The 24,891-nt window shown below is 38.1% G+C and overlaps 1 protein-coding gene across 14 annotated transcripts in view; it reads left to right on the top strand.

Moving 5' to 3' along the window:
- The window catches only part of MYO5A (myosin VA), a 4,204,798-nt gene that overhangs the window by 3,431,706 nt on the left and 748,201 nt on the right, over positions 1-24,891 (top strand). For 8 of the 14 annotated variants that reach the window (XM_044078828.1, XM_044078826.1, XM_044078833.1 and 5 more), the window contains one exon: positions 3,125-3,133. The exons of the other annotated variants lie outside the window; for them this stretch is intronic. In XM_044078828.1, coding sequence (XP_043934763.1) covers positions 3,125-3,133 — 9 coding nt within the window. The remainder of the gene's footprint in view (positions 1-3,124; positions 3,134-24,891) is intronic. 14 annotated transcript variants of the gene reach the window in all.

The raw sequence follows: 24,891 nt of genomic DNA, 5'->3' as shown, positions 1-24,891 counted from the left end.
TAATCAGTAACGTGGCCAGTCAGTCATGAATCCATATGGTTGAACATAATCTTTGACCTTTTCCTCCAAAGTTAACTTCAGTTATTTTTTTTCCATAATGACAGTATAAAACACCTTTATATGCCAGATAGAACTCTCAGCAATCTTTTTTTAATTTAAAATAAAGAAAAGTACCAAATAATTAACTAACAGCACAGGTGGTGAAGACAATCAACTTCATGAAGGCAGTTCAAGTTCTTTTCTGTATGTATAATACCCTGATGGATTCATTGGAATATTAACATACAAGGATGCTGATAGGAGGAGACCGGTAGGTCTAGCTACATTTTTGTATTCTTACCAGGACTGTCTATTTTAACCTTATATTATGGCACCCACAGCAACTTCCTCTCCCAGCTAGAAGATAGTTTGATAAAATGATAACAGAAAAGGCTTGATTTATAAAGCTTCACTGACTTGTTTCCAAGTCTTTTGCTATCTCTGTCAGGGGAAAACTCCGAAGAAGTTTGCTAACTTAAGCAAACGAAAAGCGCTTCATTAAAAATTCCTTTCTTTTGTTACTCTGTGGCAGGTGTTCACCACATTGTCTTTGTAGTAGTTTTTTTGTGGTTTTTATTAGTTCCAACATTTAAAATGACATCTTGTGCAGAACTCTAGTTTTCCACAGACTGATATGAAGAGGTACCTGTCTTATTTTCATGGAGAGAATTCCTGAAGCCTGGAACTTCTAATTGTTTGTGCTGAACTTGTGGTCAAAATTGACAAAAAAAAAAATCACTGGAAACCAGGGTAGAGTGAGCTAAAATCCTTTAATAATTGCAAAAAATTTTCCAGGTGTACAGAGTAAACTGAAGTCCAGAACTTGTGGTAAAGCAGAACTTCAGAACTGTGATTTTGTAATGGTGAATTATGTCCTTTAGTGTGCATGAGCTTTGCTCACCTTTATTTATTGCTAGTAATTTTTGCTGTATTTTTCTTGGTGTTTGATCGCAGAATATGAGACATTTGTGCTTTTGCAGTCCTTGAAACATTCACCCTTACTCCTAAGAAAAGCAGGCTTGGTATTAACATATGGATGCCAGAGGTGTGGAGACTGAGGGTCTATATATATATATATATATATATATATATACACACATGTATATAGATATAGATTTTTTTTATTACAGATTGCTTTTATTTTGAGGAATTTGAGTTATGTATCCTCTGACACTGGTATTATAGCATTTGTATGTAATTAGATTCAGTATTGTACTTTAATATTTATATGTTTCATTGTTGTACTATTTGTTAATGTGGTGGGGAGCCACAGTGAATACAATGTAGAACCTATAATTGCCATACTAATGGGACAGTCTGCATTGTATGCAAGTTAAGTTGGTCTTATTTGGTGTAATATTCAGTTTTGTTTTATCTCCATGCGTTTGCCAGAATGGTTGAAATTCTGTCTAGGAATTATTCAGCAATTGAGAAGTATTATTTATGTCTTGTGTGTAGGAGGAAGAGTTTATGAAGATACTTGTACCATGATCAGTGGTTGATGCAATGTAGTCGCAGTTCAGACACAAGTAGACAGAGCATTTCAGAAGTTATAGAACAGTCACCCATGTTGTAGAACTGAAGGATGAGTAGAAAGAAAAGGCCTAAAGAGTGGTAGACGAAGCAAAAAAAAAAAAAAAAAAAAATATATATATATATATATATATATATTACATTTGTTAAAGGTAATTGAGCTGGTCCAGAGATCATTTTCAGTCAAAACCCAGGATTCAGTGATAGACACAAGATTTAAATAATATTAGATAGATATACTTAAAATATATGAAAATGCAAAATTAAATTGCCCTGGAAAAAAACACATGAAGTTTGTGTAAAAATATGTTAAAGCCTCCAGGCCTCCACTGAAAACAGGCTCTTCTTGGCCCAGTGGACTTCCCCGGTCATCAAACTTAAATAAATAAATAAAATATGCTTTCCTGTGTAGTTTATGCAGTAAACAATTGTATTTACCAAGGGGATCAAGGAAAGGCACTTGGCTTAGCATACAGCTACCCACAATAGGTTTTTTTTTTTAAGTATCACTTTATTCAGGCTACTTTTTGCTCTCAGTCAAGACCATTATATTGAGCATTCAGTTTATTTTCATAACATGATGGTACTCTGCTTTGTCTTGTACCTAGACATGCTCAACTCAGCAAAGATTGCTGCTTGCATTTATATAAAATACATAAATCTATAAAACTGGGGTGTACAAACATTTAACTCTTGATTTCAGTTATGGCAGCCTTTACATTTATTACACATAATGGGATTTCACTGGGCTTTCAGGCTGCAAAATCCACACCCACATTCTATGACAGCCTTCCCAATTTGCCAGTGCAACCCATGGCTTTCTTATCACAGTTTGTTATAGCTCCCAGAAAGGCAGTCTTAAAATCCAATAACACTGAAACACTAGTCAGTAGCATAATTCCTATAGATTTAATTAAATGTGCTTTGCTTTACTTTTTAGCCCACTCCAACACTTCCCTTCTAGACAAAGGCCCTTTGGCTCATTCATTGCCTTTTGGAGCAGAATTGGTAATTGCGTTATGTCCCATCTTTCTACAAATGCCTAATTGGCTTCCTGAAGGAGATATGGCAGTGAACATTGTCCTGGGCTGTTGCTTACTCACACAAGCACTGGACACCCTAACCCTCAGTACAGGTGCTACATGTAGGTTTCTCTGGTTTTCAGTGGGAGAATTTCTGTGTAGTGCTTGACCACAGACTTGCAACCCTCCCTGTTCTCCCTGTCCTTCCTGTATGAGCAAAGCAGTCATAGCTCCTTGACTCCACCCTCTAGTCATGTGTCATAATTTGGGCTCTATCCTTTTGTTCCACAGAATTGGATCCTGATTTCATTAATCCTACTGTTACTAAGTGGATAAATGATTTGTTTTATTTCAGAAGTGTACTGATTTGTAATTTGTTTTTGTCATTTTGTGATGCAGATTGAACACTGTTTTATATAAAGACATATTTTTCTTAATGACATCAACAATATTGTTTTTCTTTCAAGCCATTACACAGCTGTTTTAACTGTCATTTATTATTTTTCTTTCTTCAAACCTTTGTATTGCAGGACGACAAGGTAAATTGAATTTTTCAGTATTTAAGCTGGGTGCTTCTTTTTGTGCATGAAACTTATATTTTGCTTAAAGGCTTGCATGTTGCTTGCAATGTAACTGCTGCTTTATATTTGTTGTTAAACGACTTTGAGAAGTAAACGCCTTATGGGAAAGTGAAAAATGTCACTGAAATAAAATGTTTTTAGTAGCATGCCATTTTAAAGTCTACATATTGATAAGTGAAATTCTCTGGTAAAGATTTCAAATTTGTGCTTAAACCCTTTCTGCATAGTCCTTTCTGGGTTTAGTTAACTTTTTTGTAGAAATGTTTGTATCACCTTCCTTCCCCCTGACCTCCGGTATATAGACTGTCCAAGTAGCACATAGATTGTTTTTCCCCTGTGGGATGAAATCAGAGTAGTGAAGCCTTGATACCATTATACTGAGCTACAGGTTTTCTAACTTTGCTGTACCCACATTTTAGCCCCTCCCCTCTGCACGTACATACTACAGATGTGCATGTAGTGTCTTGTTGCTCTTACTTGGTTGTAGCTTTTCACAAGGACATGCTAGAAGTGGAGGCCTGCTCTATAATGTATATTATTTCCGTAAGCAAGCCTCCTGCAGTTCCCCTAGTAACCATCAGGGTATGCTAAAACTGCGTACTTAGGGTATTCCCTCCTGCACACACCACGGTAGTCAAGGTGACCAAAGCCATTGCTTTCTTTCCTTCCTTCCTTTTATGAACCATATTGTTGAATGCTGTGTGGGCAATATGATCATTATCGTGGGTAGACTCTTTGCCCAAGTACTAGTCATCCAGCAGGGTTGAAGCTAATTTTTGAAATTATGTTATAAGTGTATATGGGTGTTATCCTTGTATTATAATCACCAGTGATACTGAAATCATTGGCTGCATAGTGGTCAATGTTTAACTGCCACATTATTTGTATAAAACTTTCCATAAACTCTGAAGAGTTTTGTAGTAAAAACTCAGTAAAATTGATGCAATAATACATATACTGTTGAAGTATAGGGTACATATTTGTAACTGACTACAGTCTAAAACAGTAATAACTACAATACAGACTGACATATTAAACTTAGTTACACAGGTAATGTTTAAGTATAGGATAGCAATTACAGTTAGTAAAGAATGATGCATTCAATTAATTTACTCAGTATCTAAACAAAGCATCTTAAAGGCATGGTTTATTCCTTTGCTGAAAAATCATCATAAAATTAGCAAGAGATCACTACGATATATCGAACCATAATAATTATCTCATTTGGGGAAAGCAAGATACAAGCAGTTAAAATGTTTGTAGTCCCTTTAGTTTTATACACAGGCCAGACATATTTTTATCAGCTGGACAAGAAGTTGTGAATAGCAATTAATAAAGAGCTGAAGGATTTCATCTAGGAGGGGAAGATGGCAAGAGTCAAGTGGGATAATCTGATTCTTCCTATAGAACATGGCGGTCTGGGAGTACCCTATTTGAATGGGTATTTCAGAGCTACACAGTTAAGGCTCCTATACATAGCACAAGCAGAAACCTTTAATTCAAAGTGGAAAGGGATGATGATGAAACGGGAAGCTCAAGAAAGAATGAGAGACTGGGATTTTTGGATGCAGATGTTTAAGGAGAATAACAATAACCATACAGAATATTATAGTCATAAAGTAGCAGAAAGTATTCTAAGAACTAATCCAACATGGGAGTGGAGAAAGGAGATCCTGCTGATAAGGGTGAGGATGACTATAACTAGGGATGCTGACAAATAGGCAAGAGGGGCTGGAATTTATTGGAGAAAACTGGCAAAAGAACCAAGTTATTGGGAACAAATAATTAGAGAGGGAAAGGTAATAGAATGGGAAGAGGCCAAGAATTCATTTGGACTGCAGGTTAGAGATTGCCTTCCCTATCAATGATTGATATCAAAGTGTAGGCAAAGAGAAAGAAATAGGGAGATTCTAAGTGAAAGACCAGCACTGGTATAGAGTTTTTAACAGAATCTAGAACAGAAGCTGCTGTTAAAAAAGGCATAATTAGTAGAGCATATAAAATACTGCATGTTAACTATAAGAATCAATCAAAGGAGGTTAGAAGTGATTGAGAAGAGTTATTGGATGCGCAATTCACAAAAATGGGGGGTATATGTGTGTCTCCCAAATATGCAACAAAGTCTAGAAGATTTAGGATCTTTGCTTGGAAATGTTTACATAGGTATTTTCATACTCCAAGTATGCTCCAAAGAATTTTTCCTCAGGTAGACAGCAGATGTTGGAGGTGTGATGGGGAAGAAAGAGGTAATTGGTAACATTTTATGTTTCATGTTTACACCTTCTAAGGACCTTAATATATGCCAACCCAATATTCATAAACCTTAGAAAAACAGACCTAAATAAGCTAGAGGCTTGTTACCATAAAATCTCCAAATTTACCACTAATCTTCCTAGCAGAACCCATCACTGCATAGCTCTCCCAACAACTAAAATGGTTGGAGCTACCCAATCTTTTAGCCTTCAAGCAAAATAATATAACCCATTCTGTCATGTGCCAGTATAATAAATGTTTAGCCCTCCAAAACTTAGTACACTCCCAAACTAACAACAGACCCGTAAGATCTAACAAATTCCTTCTAAAAATTCACCAAATCAAGCAGCAGCTTTGGAGACTCCCTTTATTCAAATCAAATCTCAAAAAATGGAACTGTATCCTCAGAATATTCTTGCAACAGAAAACACCATATCTTTCAAAAATCCACTTAAAACTCACCTAACTAGCAATTGAACAAGGTCATTTGCATCTCCTGGCTAACATACTGCATCTCCTAATCTTCTTCCAGCTTTTGCCAACTCAACTCTTTCCTCGTTCACTTCATCTGCTGACCTAGTAGTTAAGGTCACAGATTCTCAGTATACTCAAACTAAATGCTTCAAACTCCACTATAACTGCTGTGAAACTTTGACTATGTGCTGATTATTCCATGTTTAAGCCACTAGTTTCTTACAAGTTTAGACCTACAAGTTCATTTTCATCTTTTGTAAAATCAAGACATGTATATTAAATTGTAAACAATTAAAACTGTTACTGTATACAATTATATGAAACAATGTAATGTATTGCATTTTCTTGTATGTGGAGCTTTTCTCCCTGGGCCTCCAATGAAAAGGGGCTACTTAGCCCAGTTGGACGTCCCTGGTAAACAAATGTCAGTAAATAAAGTAAATATTTTCTGGGAGTGTAGTGAGCTGGCAGATGTTAAAGATTCCCTGCAGACTTTTCTCTCAGAGTTACTCGGTGAGCAAATCGGTGTTACTAAGGAAATAATTTTTTTGAGGTGTGATACAGAATCGGAATTGGCTAGATATAGTAAGGCCTTGCTGAGTCTGTGGTGGCTGCCAAAAAAGCAGTTACTAGAAAATGGAACTCAAAGTCTAATCCAACTGTTGTAGAAGTAGTGAGTATAGTAACAGAGATAAAACAACTGGAAGTGGGATCTTTAGAAAAGTGTAGCAGCAAATTACATAGAAAAAATGGGAATTGTGGAAAAAATACATGTAGAGGAGGAATGAGGTTTGAAAAGGCAAGATTTGAATCAGCTATGTAATGTTTGACTGACAATGACTGGATAGATTATACGTGATGTATAATGTTTGCAACTAAAATTATGTCAGTATGGTTTGTTGATTTTCTTTCGGCATTTTCCCGGTTAGGGGTCGCCACAGCGGAACTCCGGTCCGCTAATGATTGGCAGTAGATTTTTACGGTGCCGAGGCGCCAGCTCGACGCCCAACCTTCAATGAAGGCACACCCATTCACCCATGTCTTTTGAATGCTACTCGACCGTGGCGAGGACATGCAGACTCCACACAGAAGGCGCTCCAGCCGAGAATTGAACAGCAGAACCTCTTGCTGTGAGGTGACAATGCTACCGCTGCACCACTTGCAACTAAAACTGTCAATATGGTTTGTTTTCATTTATATAAATATATGATTGCCTATGTCATGCATGATAATTTAGTAAAGATTTTTCTTGTTTAAGGAAAAAAAAAAGATCTCGTTTGAGAGTTTGCTTGATGAGAACTGGATCTGTAGCAGCTGCTAGTTCTCAGGTTGGCTGTAGTGTGGACAGTAATTTGTGAAAGTATTGGGTAGTTGTTTTCCATAGAGTATTTACACATGGTGTATAACAGGGCAGTATCATAGACATTGGTGTTATTTTTTCAGTGTCCCAGCCCTACGTCTGTACATTTTCCTTCATTTATCTCTGAAACATAAATGTAATCCCGCAGTGTTCTCTGGCCTTCAAGTAATTATTTTGCACAGCTCCTTCTCCAGTGACTTTGAGGCCTTCTTGTTGTTTTAGAAAAGTCAGGTTAGGTTTAAACTTGTAAATCTAAATACATCAGTCTAGCAGACACGTTGCACCCATACCCCGCATAATTCTTTGAAAATACTGCTGGTAGTTTTCTAACCGATTAAGGCAATATTCAGGAGAAATTGTGTATAGACAAATATCTTAGTGGGTTTTGCTGACAGAGCACTAATGGTAATGACCACTGCTTTCTAAACTGTTAGGCAAAAACTATTCATTAGTATTTGTTCTGTTTTTGTCAGTATAATGGCTTTTTCTCTGTTTTGTCAATATTATTTTATGTTTCATTTCCTGTTGTTTTTGTCTTTACCTGTACTGTAATCCAGATTAAGACAGTGAATGGTTAGATCTGAAGTCTTTAGTTTAAGATTGTAGTGTTACTGTATGTCTCACAACTTTATAGGCTGGATACTACTTAAATGTAAAATGCTAAGTTGAGCACGCTTGCAAGACAAGTCCATCTGATGGCATCATCTGCCACGGAGGATACTACTAAATAGCAACATCCTGTTGACGTGTCAGAATAAAATGGTCACTCCTCTTATAACTCATGTTAGTATCCCCCTACCTTGAATAGGAGCTTGCAGTAGTAGCTGAAAGATGTGCATGTTTGATACCAAAAGAAATGTGTGTACCTAAACCATTGAAACCATTTAGGTTCCATTGTTACCGACAGGTACCAAGGTAGGTGGGCAATGCTTTGACTGTTTTATGTTGAGTACTGTGTAACAAGTACCACTTTCTTAGTGATGCGACTTATCAGTGACAACACTTATAGCTTGATGCCTTCCTAGCCACACATACACAATCTTTTTCAGATAAATTCTGGTGGGGGCCTGGGAAAGGAGAAAGGAGTACCATCACACAGTGTACCAGTAGTCAGTGATAACTAAATACATGGCTGAAAGGCATGAGCTAAAGATCATGAGTCAAAGTTTGAAGCCTCCAGACCTGACTGTACATCAGAGTCTGGTGTACCTGCATTCATCACTTCGAGAGAGTGTCTGACACAAGAGTCACAGAAGCAATGCCATGGTCTCCATCCCTAGGTAGGTGAGATAGGGTAATCTCTGGGTTTCTGAATTCACTGGAACTTCTTAAGTTGCATTTGCTCATGATTTCTTTGGTGCCATGGAGTACTGTTGCTTGACTAGTTCTTCTGAAATGGCAGCTGCTTCTCACTTGCTTGTTGTTAAAGTCTTAATGTCTGCAGAACTAGTTCATGGTTTACTGTTCGTCTCACTCACCTAATGTTTTATGGCATTTATTTTCTTTGTGATTGATACTTAGAGCATGTCTGAGCTGTCTTAGCATTTTAAGGTTCTCTTTGCCAATGCCAGAACTGGGTTAGTCTTCTACTCTACTGACATTTTTTTCTGCTGATACTGATCTTACATTATTTATCAGTTCCACTATCTAAGACTCTTTACGTGCAAGTCACTCATTAATGTTGACATGATGGAATATTCTCCGATTGTGTTTTTTTCTCTGTCAAGTTTGCTTTAAAGTGGGACGTGCAGGCATCAGGAATTGGATCTTAACTCATTCACTCCAATAGAGCTCAGGAAGTTTGCACTGTAACTTCCAATGGGCGGAGCCTAATAAAATCAAATGATGTCCTCATGTTTCAAACAAATGCTTACATCTCTGGAACTATAGGTATTATGAAAGCAGTATAAATGGCAAACTCTTCAACACAAGCTATTTTTAGAGTGGTAGTAGTCGTTATATGTCACAGTAAACACAGTAACTGTTACGTTTGTAATATTTTGTAAACAACTTAATATCTCTGCAATCACTCAAGTTACGCACATACTGTCTGCAACATTTTATTCATGTAGCTGATAACTTTCATTTGAGGCTAAGGAGTTCTGTCTGTGTTACTTGGTTGTTGAGATATTTAGAAAAAAATGTAAAAATTATATCTGTATAGATTAATATCATAAAAACAACAGTTAATATATTTTTACCTGCACTAGATAGAGGTCAAGTATTAATGCAGTTGAGTTTACTATTTTGAAAGCTTTAAGATGAAATGTTTTAAAACTTTGTACTTAGCATGGGTTTGGAATTATTGATGCAAATATGAACAAGCAATATTTGATGCCTAGAGGCGTCAGTAGGAGTTAACTGCAGATGTACCTGGAGGCATCACTTGGATGTAATGAGTTTAAAAAAAAAGATTTCTTCAGCTGTGCTGAAGGCTTATTTTGACTCTGGGACTACAAACCATGGTGGTGATGACATCTACATTAGAAGACATTGGGAAAGGATCTCCTCTTGATGGTAGAACCCTGAAACCAACACCGCTATCTTTCTCCTTTCCTTATTTCAGAAAGAGAGAGAACATATGTTTTGGCCATAAACAGGTGGTATTCTGAGCTGTTGCTTTACTGGAACGTCACATTCTGGATATCATCTAGACCTAGAAATATCCTGATTCCATAAAGTTGGTACTCAGAAAGTTGGACCACCAGCAAAGAACTAACCATGTTTACCCATGAAAGAACTGCAGAACCAACTTTTTTTGCCATTTTCTCATCTTGGCAAAAGTCCACAAGCATTCATCCTTCCCCACGACAACAAGTTGAATGATTGCTAGCTATGTCAAGAGAATATGTAGTACTACTGCTATTTCACTCATAGATTCATAGGTGTGCACTAGGCTAATGACCACACAGGTCTTTTGAAGCCTAGACATGCACCCCAAATCTCTAACAAGTTATGATACCCTTGATAAGTGCAAGCAGGGGCCTGGGAGGTGAACCATGTACAAGCTGTCTGTGTCAATTAAAGACATAGGTGCCAAATCAGAGATGAATTTCCTGTTCCCCATCCAGTTGTCCATGTTGCACTTGAATTGGGTTAGGGAGGAACTGCTTCACATCGATGGAGAGCCTGTCCCAGAGAATGGGTAGTCTCTAGGATACACACCACACTCTGTCTAGCAGGTCTTGTTTATATCACAGGCAAGGTTTATGTCTTTAGAACAGGTAATTCTGGTGCTGTTTGTTTTGCAAATGTGCAGGAAATTGATCAGGGTGGGATCAGGCAGTGCCTTGCGTGTTAGGCATAGATCTCCCCTCGACAGCCTGTAGGAGACTGAATACAGGATAGGACCTTGAAACAGTCTGCATAGGACATGTTACTTACGACCTGTATAATTTTAGTGTGGAACCTCTGTGGACTTGCCGATTGTTGGATGTGCCTGGTTAGGTATATAGCAAAGAGGGCACTGTACTCAATGATAGGTCTAATGAATGCCAAATACAGTGCAACATTGACCTTCTTGGACCTAGCTATCATACTTTTATTTATAAGTTGCACAACATAGAATGATTTTCCCACTGCTGTAATCACATGATAGTCAAAGGCTAGATTACTGTCTGTGTGTCCCCAAGTCCCTGACTACTTGGCCAACTCCTAGAGGTGTGTTGTCAGTATATGATAGTTACCAGGAGTTCATGACTTCGCAAAGGATACTGTTATGCATTTCTTGACATTTAGTTTTAGTCCGTGGTTTTGACACAAGTTGTTTGTCCGTCAGCCCTTATTGGAGAAATTTGTATTGGTGGGGGATTCTATAACTGACTGCTCCTAATTTGTAATCCTCTGCAAATTTAGTCAGCCAAAGGCCCTTGACACTGAGCTTGACTTCATAGAAGGAAATGCTAGAATGGAACAGTCCTGGGATCAAACCCTGAGGGGCACCACTTGTGACTGGCCTCTTTCCCCAGTTATAACTTCCTGTGTCTTGCCTGTGAGCCAGCTGTTTATCTACTGGGTGACATAAGAGTTTATACACAGCATCTTGAATTTGTCGACAACACCAGAGTGGGATACTGTGTCAAATTCCTTGACCAGGTCAAGGTAGGCATTGTGAACAGTTTTCCCCTCATCTGTTGCTTTGGTGACTTTCTCAAAGAAGTCCACCAAGTTGAGTAGGCATGACTTGCCCTTGGTAAAACCTACTTCAGTTGGGTCCAATGTTTGGAGGTTGCCTATGTCATTATTGATCATTTCCATGTTAATTCTTTTCATGGATTTGCATATGAGCCTAATGAGACCTATTGGGTCTATAGTTACCAGGGTCTGTAGATGACCCACCTTTGTGCAAGGTGATGACTGCTGCTGTTCTCCATTCATGAGGCATGAAGCATGTTTCGAGGCTACAGTTAAAAAGCAATTCCAGAAGGCCTTTTAGGTCATGTTTCATACTAGTTATGGGATATTGTCTAGGCCCACTGATGCAGTGTTCTTCACTTTAGAGTATTGAAGACTTGATCTCTAGTCATAGTAGGGGGGAGTTGTATTTAATGGTCTTTCCTGAGTGGAGGTTGAGGGAGAGATAGGGTAAAGTTAGAGTTGAAGTTGTCAGCCAGGAGTTTGCTATATCTTCTAGGTCAGTATAGGTGGCTCCCTTAGCAATGCATTCCACACACAATTGTGTATTGCCCTTGAGGTTGCTGACAGGTAAATAATGCTTTGTGTTTGTCCTTGACCTGGGAGTTCAGTTCATTAAATTCTCTGGTCCACATTCTCCATGTCCTTACTTCTTTGGTGGCTTGAGTATTGGAGGAAATAATCCTTTTGAAGTTAGTCCACCGCCAGCATCAGATTCCACGTAGTTCTGTGTACATGTGGTGCCACAGACACGCATCATATTCCATGTGGTTCTGTGTACATTTCCTGGCACATAAACAATGTTGCCTTTGTTGGTATCTTCCTTAGATGACTAATGTAACTATAAGTTGCTTTGCTTTGTAAGGAACTGTTAGCAGATCGTGCATACATTTTTAAAGTTAGGATTTCTGTAGAGGTGCCATGCATGGGATTCTTTAGGATCTTCAAGAAGTAGTTAAAGCTTTGTTCACTGTGGCAGACATTTATAGTCTTCCTTAATCTTGAAGGTCTATAAAAGAAGGCATCAGTACCATTCATGGAAAGGACTAAAGAGGCTGGCTCCCTCCAATGTCCAGATCTCCCTTCATACAAGTCCAGCAGTTGTATAGTGTATTTATCCATATATCTTTCTGTCTGTCTGTGTTTGTTTTACATTTGTTTGTTAATCAAATAAACCCACTAGGCACAATCCCCCTGTCTTTGGGGTGATCTGTGTACATGTAAATGGCTTATTTAAAGTCAAACAGTGAAGCAAATAGAGACTGAGGGAATCAAACTTGAGACTTTTCAATATGACGTTTGTTAGCATGTCATTGCCTTAATTCTCTCCACTAAAGTGGCAGATTGTTGATTGTTTTATTGGATGTGTCCCATGGAGATTTATGAAGTTGATCTACGTCATCAAATTCCAGAGGGGTTGTAATGGATGATTGCAGATAAAAGGTCCTTCCATTTTTAGACATCCCGTCAGCAAACTGATCTCTTCAAAGATTAGTTTTCTAGTAATTTCTGGCAATTTCCTTGAGTCTTCTTTCCCTGATATGGATATCATGGCAGGCCATCAAGGGGAACTTGGTATCATTTTCCTCACTTCTTTCATGCCTTCAGTTTATGCTAGGAATACAAAGGCTTACTGTGTGGCTTTCAGTTTTCTAGCATAAGTGTACGTGTTATTTTTCCCATTTGCTGGATCACCAACCTGACTTGTGCTTCTTTTGAAAGAGGTAAAATTGTACCACCCTTTCCAGGCATTAAAAGGCCCCCATAAAAAAAGATCAGGAAAAGAGAGGTGGAAGCATCACTTCTTCTTCTTGTCACAGAGAAAACAGAAGACAATGGAATGTTGTAAGATTTTTGGCTAAAGTCCCCATAAATAAGCCCTTGGTAAGGCTTCTTTTTGTAACACTCAGAATCTGTTCTGAGGAAAAAAACAGCACAGAAAACTCTTCCAGGTAGTATTTGTAAAATATATGAATAAGAAATGGGAATATATGTCAAAGCATGGGCCCTCTGGAACATCAGGTTTTCTTCCTGTGTATCATCATTGCCATTGAGGAGCTTTTTATTCAGTGGATGTGGAAATAAGTAATGGTGTGTTGGGCCACTCTTCTTTCTGGGAACATTGTCTTGGCTGCTGCTGTGCATTGATCTGGGTCAAATGAATTCTTTCAGGGTCACCACTCTTAACTGTCATATTGTCACTGAATCCTCAGTAGGTCATCTTTAAAAGTCAGTCTCAATTTATGATCATCGCCCAGAATGATACCACAGTACAAGGACAAAATGATTGACTTCAACAATTGGCTAAGCTTCTGGTGTCATTCTAAGGGGATCCAGTATCTGCCTGCCTGGGATGACATGGTCGACAGACCACGATGCTTTGCCAGAGATGGCCTGCACCTGTCACCCCTGGGATTCCAGATACTGGCAAAGGCTCTTGCCACCCCTATAGTGCCTTTTTTAGGCTAGGTTCAAATGACAAATTCACCACCATAACAGGAACAGGCAAGCAAAAACTGAGGGTAATGCTACTCAGTGCTAGAAGTCTAAATCTCAAAATGCACTCACTCGAGGCACTCCTTAAAATGGAGAACATCGATGTCTGTGCAGTGACTGAGACCTGGTTCAAGGCTCTAGAGAGCACCCCTGCATTACCAGGCTATAACTCATACCACACTTTTCAGCCATGTAACCTGGACAGGAACACCAAAGGCAGAGGTGCGTCCATATTCATTAAGGATATCCACACCTCCAGGCTAGTTGCTCAGCATAATGCAGCCGAGGTTATCCAAGTGCAACTAACTCTGGGCAAAACTGCAATCCAAATTGTAGTTTACTACAGATCCCCCCACCATGCCCCAGAATTCCCACTCCTCTTTTCTTGATATACTGGAAAATATTAGGGTTTAACCAAACACCCTAATATTGGGTGATTTCAACTACCTCACCATTAACTTGGAAAACTACTCATGTACCAACTCCTTCGCTCAGCTCTTTCTAGAATTCATAAATTCCAGTGCCCTGGATCAGCTTATCCTCACCCCCACCAGGGACAGCAGTATCCTAGACCTAGTCATTACCAACATGAGTGACTGGTGTTCCACACCTGAAGTCAACTCCTCATTGATCAGATCCGACCATAAGCTAATCACCCTAGATATCCACATCCCGCCCCCACCCCCCATTAAGGAAACCACGGTCAAAGAATTCTCCAAAGCCAACTTCATGCTTCTTAAGACAGAAGTGGCAAACTTCATGACACCCATGCAGATGGACAATACAGTTATGACTGCTGAATCTTACACAAATGCACTCTATAAGCACTTACACGAGTGCATGGATCGTGCTATCCCAAACAGAACCAAGACGCTATCCTCCAAAAAAAGGAAGCCAATCTGGTGGTCCCCTGCCATAAACAAACTTTACAACAGAAGGAAGAAATTGTTGTAAAAGAGAGGAAAATCCCATGAGTGGAGGAGCTCCCTGGTCAGCCTCAACAAGAAGCTGAGATCCCTTATAAGATCTTCCAAAGCTAACTACGAAAACAAGATTGCCACTGATTCTAAGGACAACCACAAAGCATTCTATAGCTATGTCAAGAATCTCAATGGCAACACCCAGATCTGCTCTGAGTTACAGCATAATGGCACAAAAATTACATAACCAATTGATATTGCCAACATCCTGGCAGATAGGTTCAGTGCTAACTTTACCCCCCCCCCTCACCCCCTAAAGGGCTCATATCTATACAAGATGAATGCACAGTCCCTGTAATCACAACTTTACAGGTAAAAGCAGCATTCTCTAATGCCAAAAACACAGCATCCATGGGACCGCACAACATCCCAGGCTGCGTTTTACACGAACTTCAGAACGAACTGGCTCCCCACCTAAGCATCATGTTCAATCATAGCCTCATGTCAGGCTTTGTGCCCACTGAATTGCGCACAGCAACAGTTATCCCACTCCACAAAGGGGGAGCCACCACTGATCCTGGGAACTATTGCCCTATTAGCCTGACTAGCCTGGTATGCAAGGCCATGGAATGTATCATCATGGAATTCATAAAGACACTGGTAACCTCCAAACTCTGGACCCCACCCAGTTTGGGTTTGTGAAAGGCAGATCATGCCTCCTGAACCTGGTTGACGACTTTGAGGCAGTCACCAAAGCCATAGACAAAGATAAGGTGGTTCACACAGCCTATCTTGACCTCGCCAAGGCCTTTGTCACCATCCAGTCCAAACCAAATGCTATGCACATGGGGGATGCACGGCCTGACCAAACCATGAAGAAACAAAAATGGCCAGCAAAGTTTAGCAGTCGAATATGCAACCCAAAACAAGATAGTGAATAATCAGACTTTTATTATTAAAATAAAAAACAGACCGGTTTCGGCAAAATGATACCTTCTTCAGTGTTGAGCAAACAATCATGAAGATCACAATAAAATATATAAATTTATACATAGTGCTAACCAATATGCACATGAATGTGCTGTTGAAACTCATGAATAATACATGATGTATTATAAACTGGCTAACACTATACCAGAGACCATGGCTAATATTTGTCTTACACCCCAAACAAATAATTCCAAAAACTGCACAAAAACAAAATCATAATAGACTATGGAACCATAAAGGCTATAGTTATACATAATAAAAATATGTACATCCATAGTCATAATTATAATAAATATAAAAATATATATAAAAAAAAGAAAATAAACTGTAAGGGGCCCATTTCAAAAACAGACATAGTGAATGACTCAAGATAATCCATGAAGTATATATAATATTTAATTATATATACATGAGGTGATGTATATATACAAGATCTGCATTAAATGATTAAGAAAATATTATACCTGACATAGATGATAAATAAAGTGGGAGTCTATGCACCGTTCTCCATTGGCTGAGTGTTAAAGATGATCATTGAGACCAGGTGGAAAAAGTGCGCCCAAAGTGATTATCCAGTACTTTTCCTTGTGGTTGAGGATACCATGCCACCCTTGTGGGTTGCTGCGATCACCCACTATTCGGTCTACGATCATAAACATGAACTGTGCTTGTTGATGTTTTGAAACATGTCGATATAGGGCATTAGTCTCCCTTTTGTTTTTAATGTCACTTCGATGTTCATTTATTCGTGACCTGAGTGGCCTAGAAGTCTGACCAACATAGAATGCCTCACAATGGCATGATGCCAGGTAAACAACCCAATCACTGCTACAGTTCCCAAAAATTTTGCAGTCAAAGACCTTACTAGTGTTACGACTTGAAAAGTGCTTAGACTTGGTAATCTGTTTACAAGACCCACAGTGGCCACATGGATGTGTACCCAATAGTTCATGTCCCATTATTGTAAGCTGTTTATGAATTGCTCCACCACTACCAATATGTTTATAATGAGATAGATGGGACCCCAATGTTTTGCCTTTTCTATATGAAAATTGACATTCCTCTCCCAGAAAAGATCTGAGTTGTTCATTGGCTAATAGGATATTCCAATGTCTGTTTATGATATCCCTAATCACATAATAGTTTCTACCATATGTTGTAATAAATCTGATTGTAGATGATCTGGAATCTCCAGAAGTCGTCTTATAATCTAACAATCTGTTCCTATTCATCTGAGAGGATCGTGTCCATGCTGTATTGATACCTGCAAAGTTATACCCCCTACTGGCAAATCTGCGACATAAGTCAAGACTAGCAATGTCATAATCTGATTTGGTAGAACTAAGGCGTTTCATGCGCATAAATTGTGAAACTGGGATGTTTCTGATGGTATGACATGGGTGCATGCTCAGTGCATGTAATAGAGTATTATATTGGGGGTATTTGTGAAACACTCTGGTAGCCATGGTATGATCATGATTTCTTGAAATAGTTACATCCAAAGAATGAATAGTCTGCATATCAAAGGTAATAGAAAATTCAATTCCCCAGATGTTGCCATTGAGATATTTTACAAATTCATGCAAATATCCCACATCTGCACGCCATACCATCCAACAGTCATCCAGGTACCTACGCCAGATGTCCATTTCTACCAGGTATATATTGTGAGATGCATCATAAATCATGCACTCTTCAAAAAATGCCATAAACAGGTCGGCATAAATGGGAGCAAAAGATGCTCCCATAGCTGTACCCTGTAGTTGCCAATAGCATTGTCCTTGAAAATAAAAAACATTTTTATTGAGTACATGTTCCGACATGCAAATCAATAATGTATTAAACCCTGGTGAGTATAAACCAGCCTTATCCAACCAATATTTAAGGGCTTGCAAGCCAGCCCAATGTGGTATACTGGTATACAAGGCCTTGACATCCAGTGAGCACATTAGCCACCCAGGCTCTAATTGTGTGTCCTTAATGATTTTGAGGAACTGTGTAGTGTCCTGTAGCCTTGCCCTGACCAAACCCAGAAGAGGTTTGAGATGTTGTGTCAGGAAGGCTGACAAGGGTTCGGTCAAAGAACCAATGCCCGAAACAATTGGTCTTCCCGGAGGTTTGGTTAGTAATTTATGAATCTTGGGTAGCAAATACATAATCTGCTTGCAGGGGTCCTTAACCGAAAGTTATATAACACATTTTTTGCTGATGATGCCCTCCTCACATGCTAGATTCAGGAAAGAGTCAATTTTGTGCTTAAAATTCGGGGTTGGGTCTATGGCCATGTTCATGTAACATGCTGTATCTGATAGCTGGGATAAACCCTCTTGAAGGTAATCACTCATGTTTTGTACAACCACGGGCCCCACCCTTATCTGCTGGTAATACAACTATGTCCTTGTTGTTACGTAGCTGTTGGAGGACAATGCTCTCCTGCTGTGAAAGATTATGTCTCACCATAGTATATCCATAATTTTGAAAATGTAGGTCCCTGAAAACTGACTGCATAAAAATCGACACATGCTTGTTCATAGGAGGTTGGAATTCAGATTTACCAAATCTAAATTCATTAGATCTTTGAGATGTGTCATCTGCAAAAAACAACTTAAGGTTAAGACTACGACAAAAGTCAGTAACATCTGTAACTATGTGGTATTCATTGGAAAAAAAGCCAGGTATAAAACTAAGCCCTTTATTCAAAAGAATTTGTTGATCACCAGACAAACTTACATTAGATAGATTTAAAACATTTTGGTTGAGTTGTTCATCTTGACTTATGTTAGAAAGTTCTGGATCAAGCCCTCCAGGGAATGCTCTAATGGGTCTTTACTTATGTTTCCTTCCCCCTCTGTGTTTGGAACCATTTCTAAAGGGATATTTTTATTTGTTTTCTTTTTGTGTGGTGATCCCCTATCCCCTGAGCTGTCATAATCTGTAAGAGAGGAATCCTCTCCTGAAGTGCTGTTGTTGAACCCATCCCTATTTTTCAGAATAGATCTTGGTCTTTTCCTGGGGCGACCAGAGGCAGGCCCCTGACCAACCTCTGCAAATCTGACAGAACGATTAAGCTCAAAGGGGCGTCCCCTTTGGTAGTCAGAAAAATTAGTAGTCTGTGAAATTTTTTAATCTTCCTTTCTTTGATAATTTTTTCGTGGTTTGTCAATTCTTTGGATAACTTCTTGAGGTTATCCTGAAATTTAGGTAGGGACTCATATTTTTTTACAATCACAACACAATGTTTTAACCTCCTGAATATTCACATCTACCATTCTCTCATAGTATTGTAAGAGAACATTCACAAATAACATAGACCCAGTTTGTAAGGCCTCTTTCCAGTCACAATTCAACTTGTCATCCGGTCTACCTACCAGTGGTTGGAGCCATATTATCAAGCCCCTAGGAGCAATATTCTTGTTGGAATATGCTCTGAACAATTTCAAATGCCATATGTTGGATCTCAAAGTTTTGAGGCCTTTTGTAAGAGAATGGAAGGACATATCACAGTCAGATGAAATCTGTTGATCACTGTTACTTGAATTACTGCCTGCTGAGGTATTGATCCCAAACACTCCAATATCCTCCCGATCGGCACATAATCCAGATAATATACTCTCAAGGTCCATGCTGTGAATGTCCAATGAAAAAGATAAAATAAATGGCAACAAGAGAGAATGGCAGTTGTTGGCAAACCCAGAAAAAACTTGAATAATTGCTCCAATTTAAGTAGAGGTTGGTAAGGGGCACCCCAGCCGCCTCAACAAAGTACCAAAACTAATTCACCGTCCTGAAAAATCAGGAAGGTTAATATGGGAAGAAGGTTCAACAACGTAATAATATTCCTAAAATATACAATGATAAGTTCTAATAAACTGACTAGAGGATTACTACCAGATGGATATCCAACACATATATATGACTGGATGAGAGGAATGCAAGAAGATATAACAAATAAATCACAAAACCAGAGGTCAATAATATAAAGACCAAAAAAGACCTTGGTAGTAATAAACTAAATTGTTCTAGGTGGTTGGCCTGATTCTCTTAGTTAGAATGATCTTAATAAAGTCTTACTAATGCCTTAGAATACAGTGAAATCAGATACACCTAGAGAAAACGTGGTCCAACAACCAATTAAGTTTGTTATATTATGTTGATAAGATCCAAATACACAACCAAGATATAATCACTCTTACCAGTGACCGTCCAGCACTGGTATCTTATAAGATAACATTAAATGTATCATAAAGGCCGTGCAATTAAACAAAAATACCAATAAGTGAATCATTAAGTAGGGAAAGAGATAATATCCCAACAGCTTAGCAATATTGCAATATGGAATTTACAATATGAAAAGTACCCCTGCTTACATAAGTACCTTTGGGGCCAAAACAATTTACTATGTGTATTTGCCCGAATCCAAGGCCAAGGTCAAATGGTTCCCCTCTATACACAATGCATCCAATAGTTCTGTCACCTTCTGTTCCACAAAATACAGATTTTCCAGAAACAATATTATCTAGGTATAACACTTGCCTGAATTATAAATCTTGAAATCTAAATACGGACCTATCAAACTTCACCTCTAATACAATGCAATGACAAAACAAATCACTTGTAAAACGTCTTATCCAGAATATTCCTAAAATAGGCTCATATATAATATCGACTAACTATTTGTTAATAGTCTCGATCAAACTGTATCTACAAAAATAAAATGTAAATATAAGACAAGAGTACTGAAATATTATATATTCATTGATAATGTCCCAAATTCTTGAACAATTTGAATTGTGTCTTCCTTCGGAAAAAAGTTGCGTTAGTCGAAATGAAGTTTTGGAGTAAGAATCCAATATTGGTACTAGGCAATTCAAACAGAGTCCAAAAAAATGAACACACCTATGTATAAACCTACAAATGTTCCCCCATAACACACTGTCATTATGTACAACATATGCCAAATATGTAAATGATGTTAAAGTACAAGTTGATGTCAAAAACTCTTCCTATGTCTAAATTTGTGGATCACAAGATCAAACACATTTGTAACAATTACAAACATATACTGAAAGACTCATGGGACTTACTAAGAAGCATTACACCAAACCTCCTAATTGAGAACTTGATTTTTGTTACTATAGATGTGGTGGATCTCTTCACTTGCATACCCCACCATGAAGGGATGATTATTTTTGAGGACATGGTCTTCATGGATAATACTCTAGCACATTCAGAAAAAGTTGCAATAGTGGAGTTAATGGATACCATTTTGAAGTATAACTTCATAACATTCAATGGAGAATTTTATCAACAAATAAAAGGGGTAGCAATGGGTGCGGCCTGCGCACCAACTTATGCAAATATAGTACTAGCAGGTTGGGAATTGAATTATATCCTGAACTCAGGATTTCAACAATATTGGTCACTATACAGACGCTACCTGGATGACATCGTCATTTTTTGGACAGGAGGTAACGAAAAATTGACTGAATTCCTGGACTATATTAATAGTACTACCCACTATTTGAGATTCACACACTCCACCTCTTCTGACAAGCTACAATATTTGGACGTTGAAGTTCAGAAGAGTAAAAACAACAAAGATTTAGAAACTAAAATATTCAGGAAAAACACTTTCTGCAATTCTTTCCTGCATTACAACAGCGCACACCCTCCACATTGTAAAAGGAATATTGTCAAGGGACAATTTGTGAGAGGGTGTCGCATGACGAGCAGGGATGATGATTTCTGTGTTGAATGTAACATCTTAGAAGGTATGTTCTTAGCCAGAGGATACCCACTGGATTTTATCAAAGACATTAGAAAAGAGGTGGAACAACATAGACAGACTAAATTCAAACCTATTAAGGGATGTCTGACCAACAACATGGACACTATGATAAGTGGGGACATTACGGACAACCATTACAATATCAGTAGGAACAACACACCAGCTGATTTTGAATATCAATCAGCACTTCTCTTAGAATTTAATCTGTTCAACTCCAAAGTAAAAAGAATTTTTCAAACTGAGTGGGACAAATTCATTTCCTTTACAGACATTCCGAACATCAAAGAAAGGGTCCCGAAAGTTGTATATAAGAATGCACGTAGCATTAAAAAATTTTTGGAAAATAATCAAGCTAATGACATTAATAACTCTTTTGAGAAGACACGCTGTAGCAACACTACTTATGGAACATTTCATTGTGGACGCTGCAAACAGTGCCCTTATATTTCTAACAAAAGAGAAATATTTCTGGAAGCTAGGGACATGAATAATATATATTATAACTTTGAATCCCAGGGAGTAGTCTATTTGGCAATGTGTTCATATTGCAACTCCTACTATGTTGGAAAAACAGAAAGAATTTTGAAGAGAAGAATATACGAACACCTGTATGAAATACAAAAAGGAAAAGACACAAATGCACTGTTTAAGCACACAAAAACTTGTAAAGAGTCTAAGTTTTCCTTTTTTGTCCTTGAGCAGGTGAAAAAAGAAATGAGAGGAGGTCCCTGGGAAGAAAGGTTGGAATATAGGGAACTATGTTGGCAAATATTATTAGAAGCCAACAAACAACCTGGTCTAAATGAATGCATGTCCCTAGCTCCAGTTTTAAAATTGAGAGCAGCTAAGATATGAAGTGAACTATTAACAGCTTACCACAAAAGAACAGTAGGTGGCACCATTGCTCTTTACTTCATTCCCTTCCCTAGTAAAAAACATTTCCTTTAACATTTACATATTTACATGAATTCAACTGAGGTTTTTATTGTATTTATTTATGTATTTGGTGTACAAAGAAATTATTTATTGAAGCATACTGTGATTAACTTACTGAAAAGGTTTTAAACATCAGAATCAATTTTAGAAGAGATTTTAACTGAATTTTATGACATTCATACATTTTACACTGTTTTTTTATTATAATGAGCTCTTCAGTCTTTCATTATTACCATTGGTTTAAATAGAATGCAATTGTCCTAATTGGTTTTTACTCTTTGAATTTTACTATATAATGGTTCATTAATTAAACTTAATTGTCTGATGAAGTCGTAGCATTAAGCTGACGAAAACGCATTGATTTGCTCCAAAGCGTTTACCTTGTGGATTATTTGTGTGGATTTTAAACTGTGGTGAACTTCAATAAAGTGCGGTTTTGGTGCGCTGTTTCCAGCTCTTTTTCTTTTATTAATCCAATATTGGTACTAGGCAATTCAAACAGAGTCCAAAAAAATGAACACACCTATGTATAAACCTACAAATGTTCCCCCATAACACACTGTCATTATGTACAACATATGCCAAATATGTAAATGATGTTAAAGTACAAGTTGATGTCCTGAACTTGTTGAGCCAAATAGCAACAAAAATAAGGCTCTTACGTAAAAACGTACACTTATCCCTTTAACAACATGCCCAGTAAGCAAAGTAATACCCAACTGTCATACTCTGTGTAGGAAAACAATATATGATTAACACAAGGTGTATATACAAAATACTGAAAATATTACTGTAAAACTTAGTCCCAAGAAGAAAAAATACTGTTCCACGCTGAAAAGTCACTCAATCCATCATGTTGAATCCGTATAGACTGACATGTAATCCAAACCAACAGTACCAACAGGAAGATGTCGCAACCAGCGCGTGTAGTAAACGCCTGCTTGGCCCTTGTCACAAACGCATATATGGATAACAATAAGATGTCCCGAAAGTGTAAAAAATCACCTTGTTACCTTAAATATGAATATCCACCAGTTTTAAGCACCAACCATTTGGATACTGCCCCTTAATGGTTAATACACTATCCGCAACAGTAGCTTGAAAATCGCACTCGATGTATAAAATGAGGTAATCCACTAAATCGTAGGCCCCTATCTTCAAAAACACACAATACGCCACAATCCCCAAGTAAAAATGTGAAACAATGAACCATTTACTGGAAAAAACGTCCGTTGTTCGAACCACAATCACAAATCCAGCTTGATATGTGCTGGATAACCAAAAAGTCTGTAGCACTATCAGGAGAGGTTCCTCTGAAACAGAAAATGGCGCATCAACTGCTGATCCCACAGCACAGCTCAAGAATCCAGTCCAAACCAAATGCTATGCATGTGGGGGATGCACGGCCTGACCAAACCATGAAGAAACAAAAATGGCCAGCAAAGTTTAGCAGTCGAATATGCAACCCAAAACAAGATAGTGAATAATCAGACTTTTATTATTAAAATAAAAAACAGACCTGTTTCGGCAAAATGATGCCTTCTTCAGTTTTGAGCAAACAATCATGAAGATCACAATAAAATATACAAATTTATACATAGTGCTAACCAATAAGCACATGAATGTGCTGTTGAAACTCATGAATAATACATGATGTATTATAAACTGGCTAACACTATACCAGAGACCATGGCTAATATTATATATACTTCATGGATTAGCTTGAGTCATTCACTATGACTGTTTTTGAAATGGGCCCCTTACAGTTTCTTTTCTTTTTTTATATATATTTTTATATTTATTATAATTATGACTATGGATGTACATATTTTTATTATGTATAACTATAGCCTTTATGGTTCCATAGTCTATTATGATTTTGTTTTTGTGCAGTTTTTGGAATTATTTGTTTGGGGTATAAGACAAATATTTGGGTTGCATATTCGACTGCTAAACTTTGCTGGCCATTTTTGTTTCTTCTTTGTCACCATCCCCCATTCTGGAATTATAGTTAAACTCACTAAACTAGGTATAATCCCTATGTCACAAGATGGGGTGCCAACTGGCTCACTGACAGAACCCACACTGTAAAAGTTGCAGACTCCAAATCTGACCTCAAACCAGTGACAAGTGGAGTACCACAGGGTTCAGTCCTGGGACCTCTCCTGTTAGCCTGTACTTCAGAGATGTAGATACCAAACACAGAAGACCTCTGGCTAACGAAGTTCGCAGATAACTGCAAACTAGGAGCTATAGTCGAGTCCCCAAGTAATGTGGACATCCTACAGAAGGGCCTCACTGAGACAGATGCCTGGTGTCAGAGCCATGGCCTCAAGCTGAATGCCAAAAAGTGCATTGTTATCCC

This window comes from Protopterus annectens, chromosome 7.part1 (genome assembly GCF_019279795.1).
Source record: "Protopterus annectens isolate FY-2018-M chromosome 7.part1, PAN1.0, whole genome shotgun sequence".
Lineage (NCBI taxonomy): Eukaryota > Metazoa > Chordata > Ceratodontiformes > Protopteridae > Protopterus > Protopterus annectens.
Note: the sequence above shows the minus strand (reverse complement) of the source record. Positions and strands in the feature narration are given on the sequence as shown.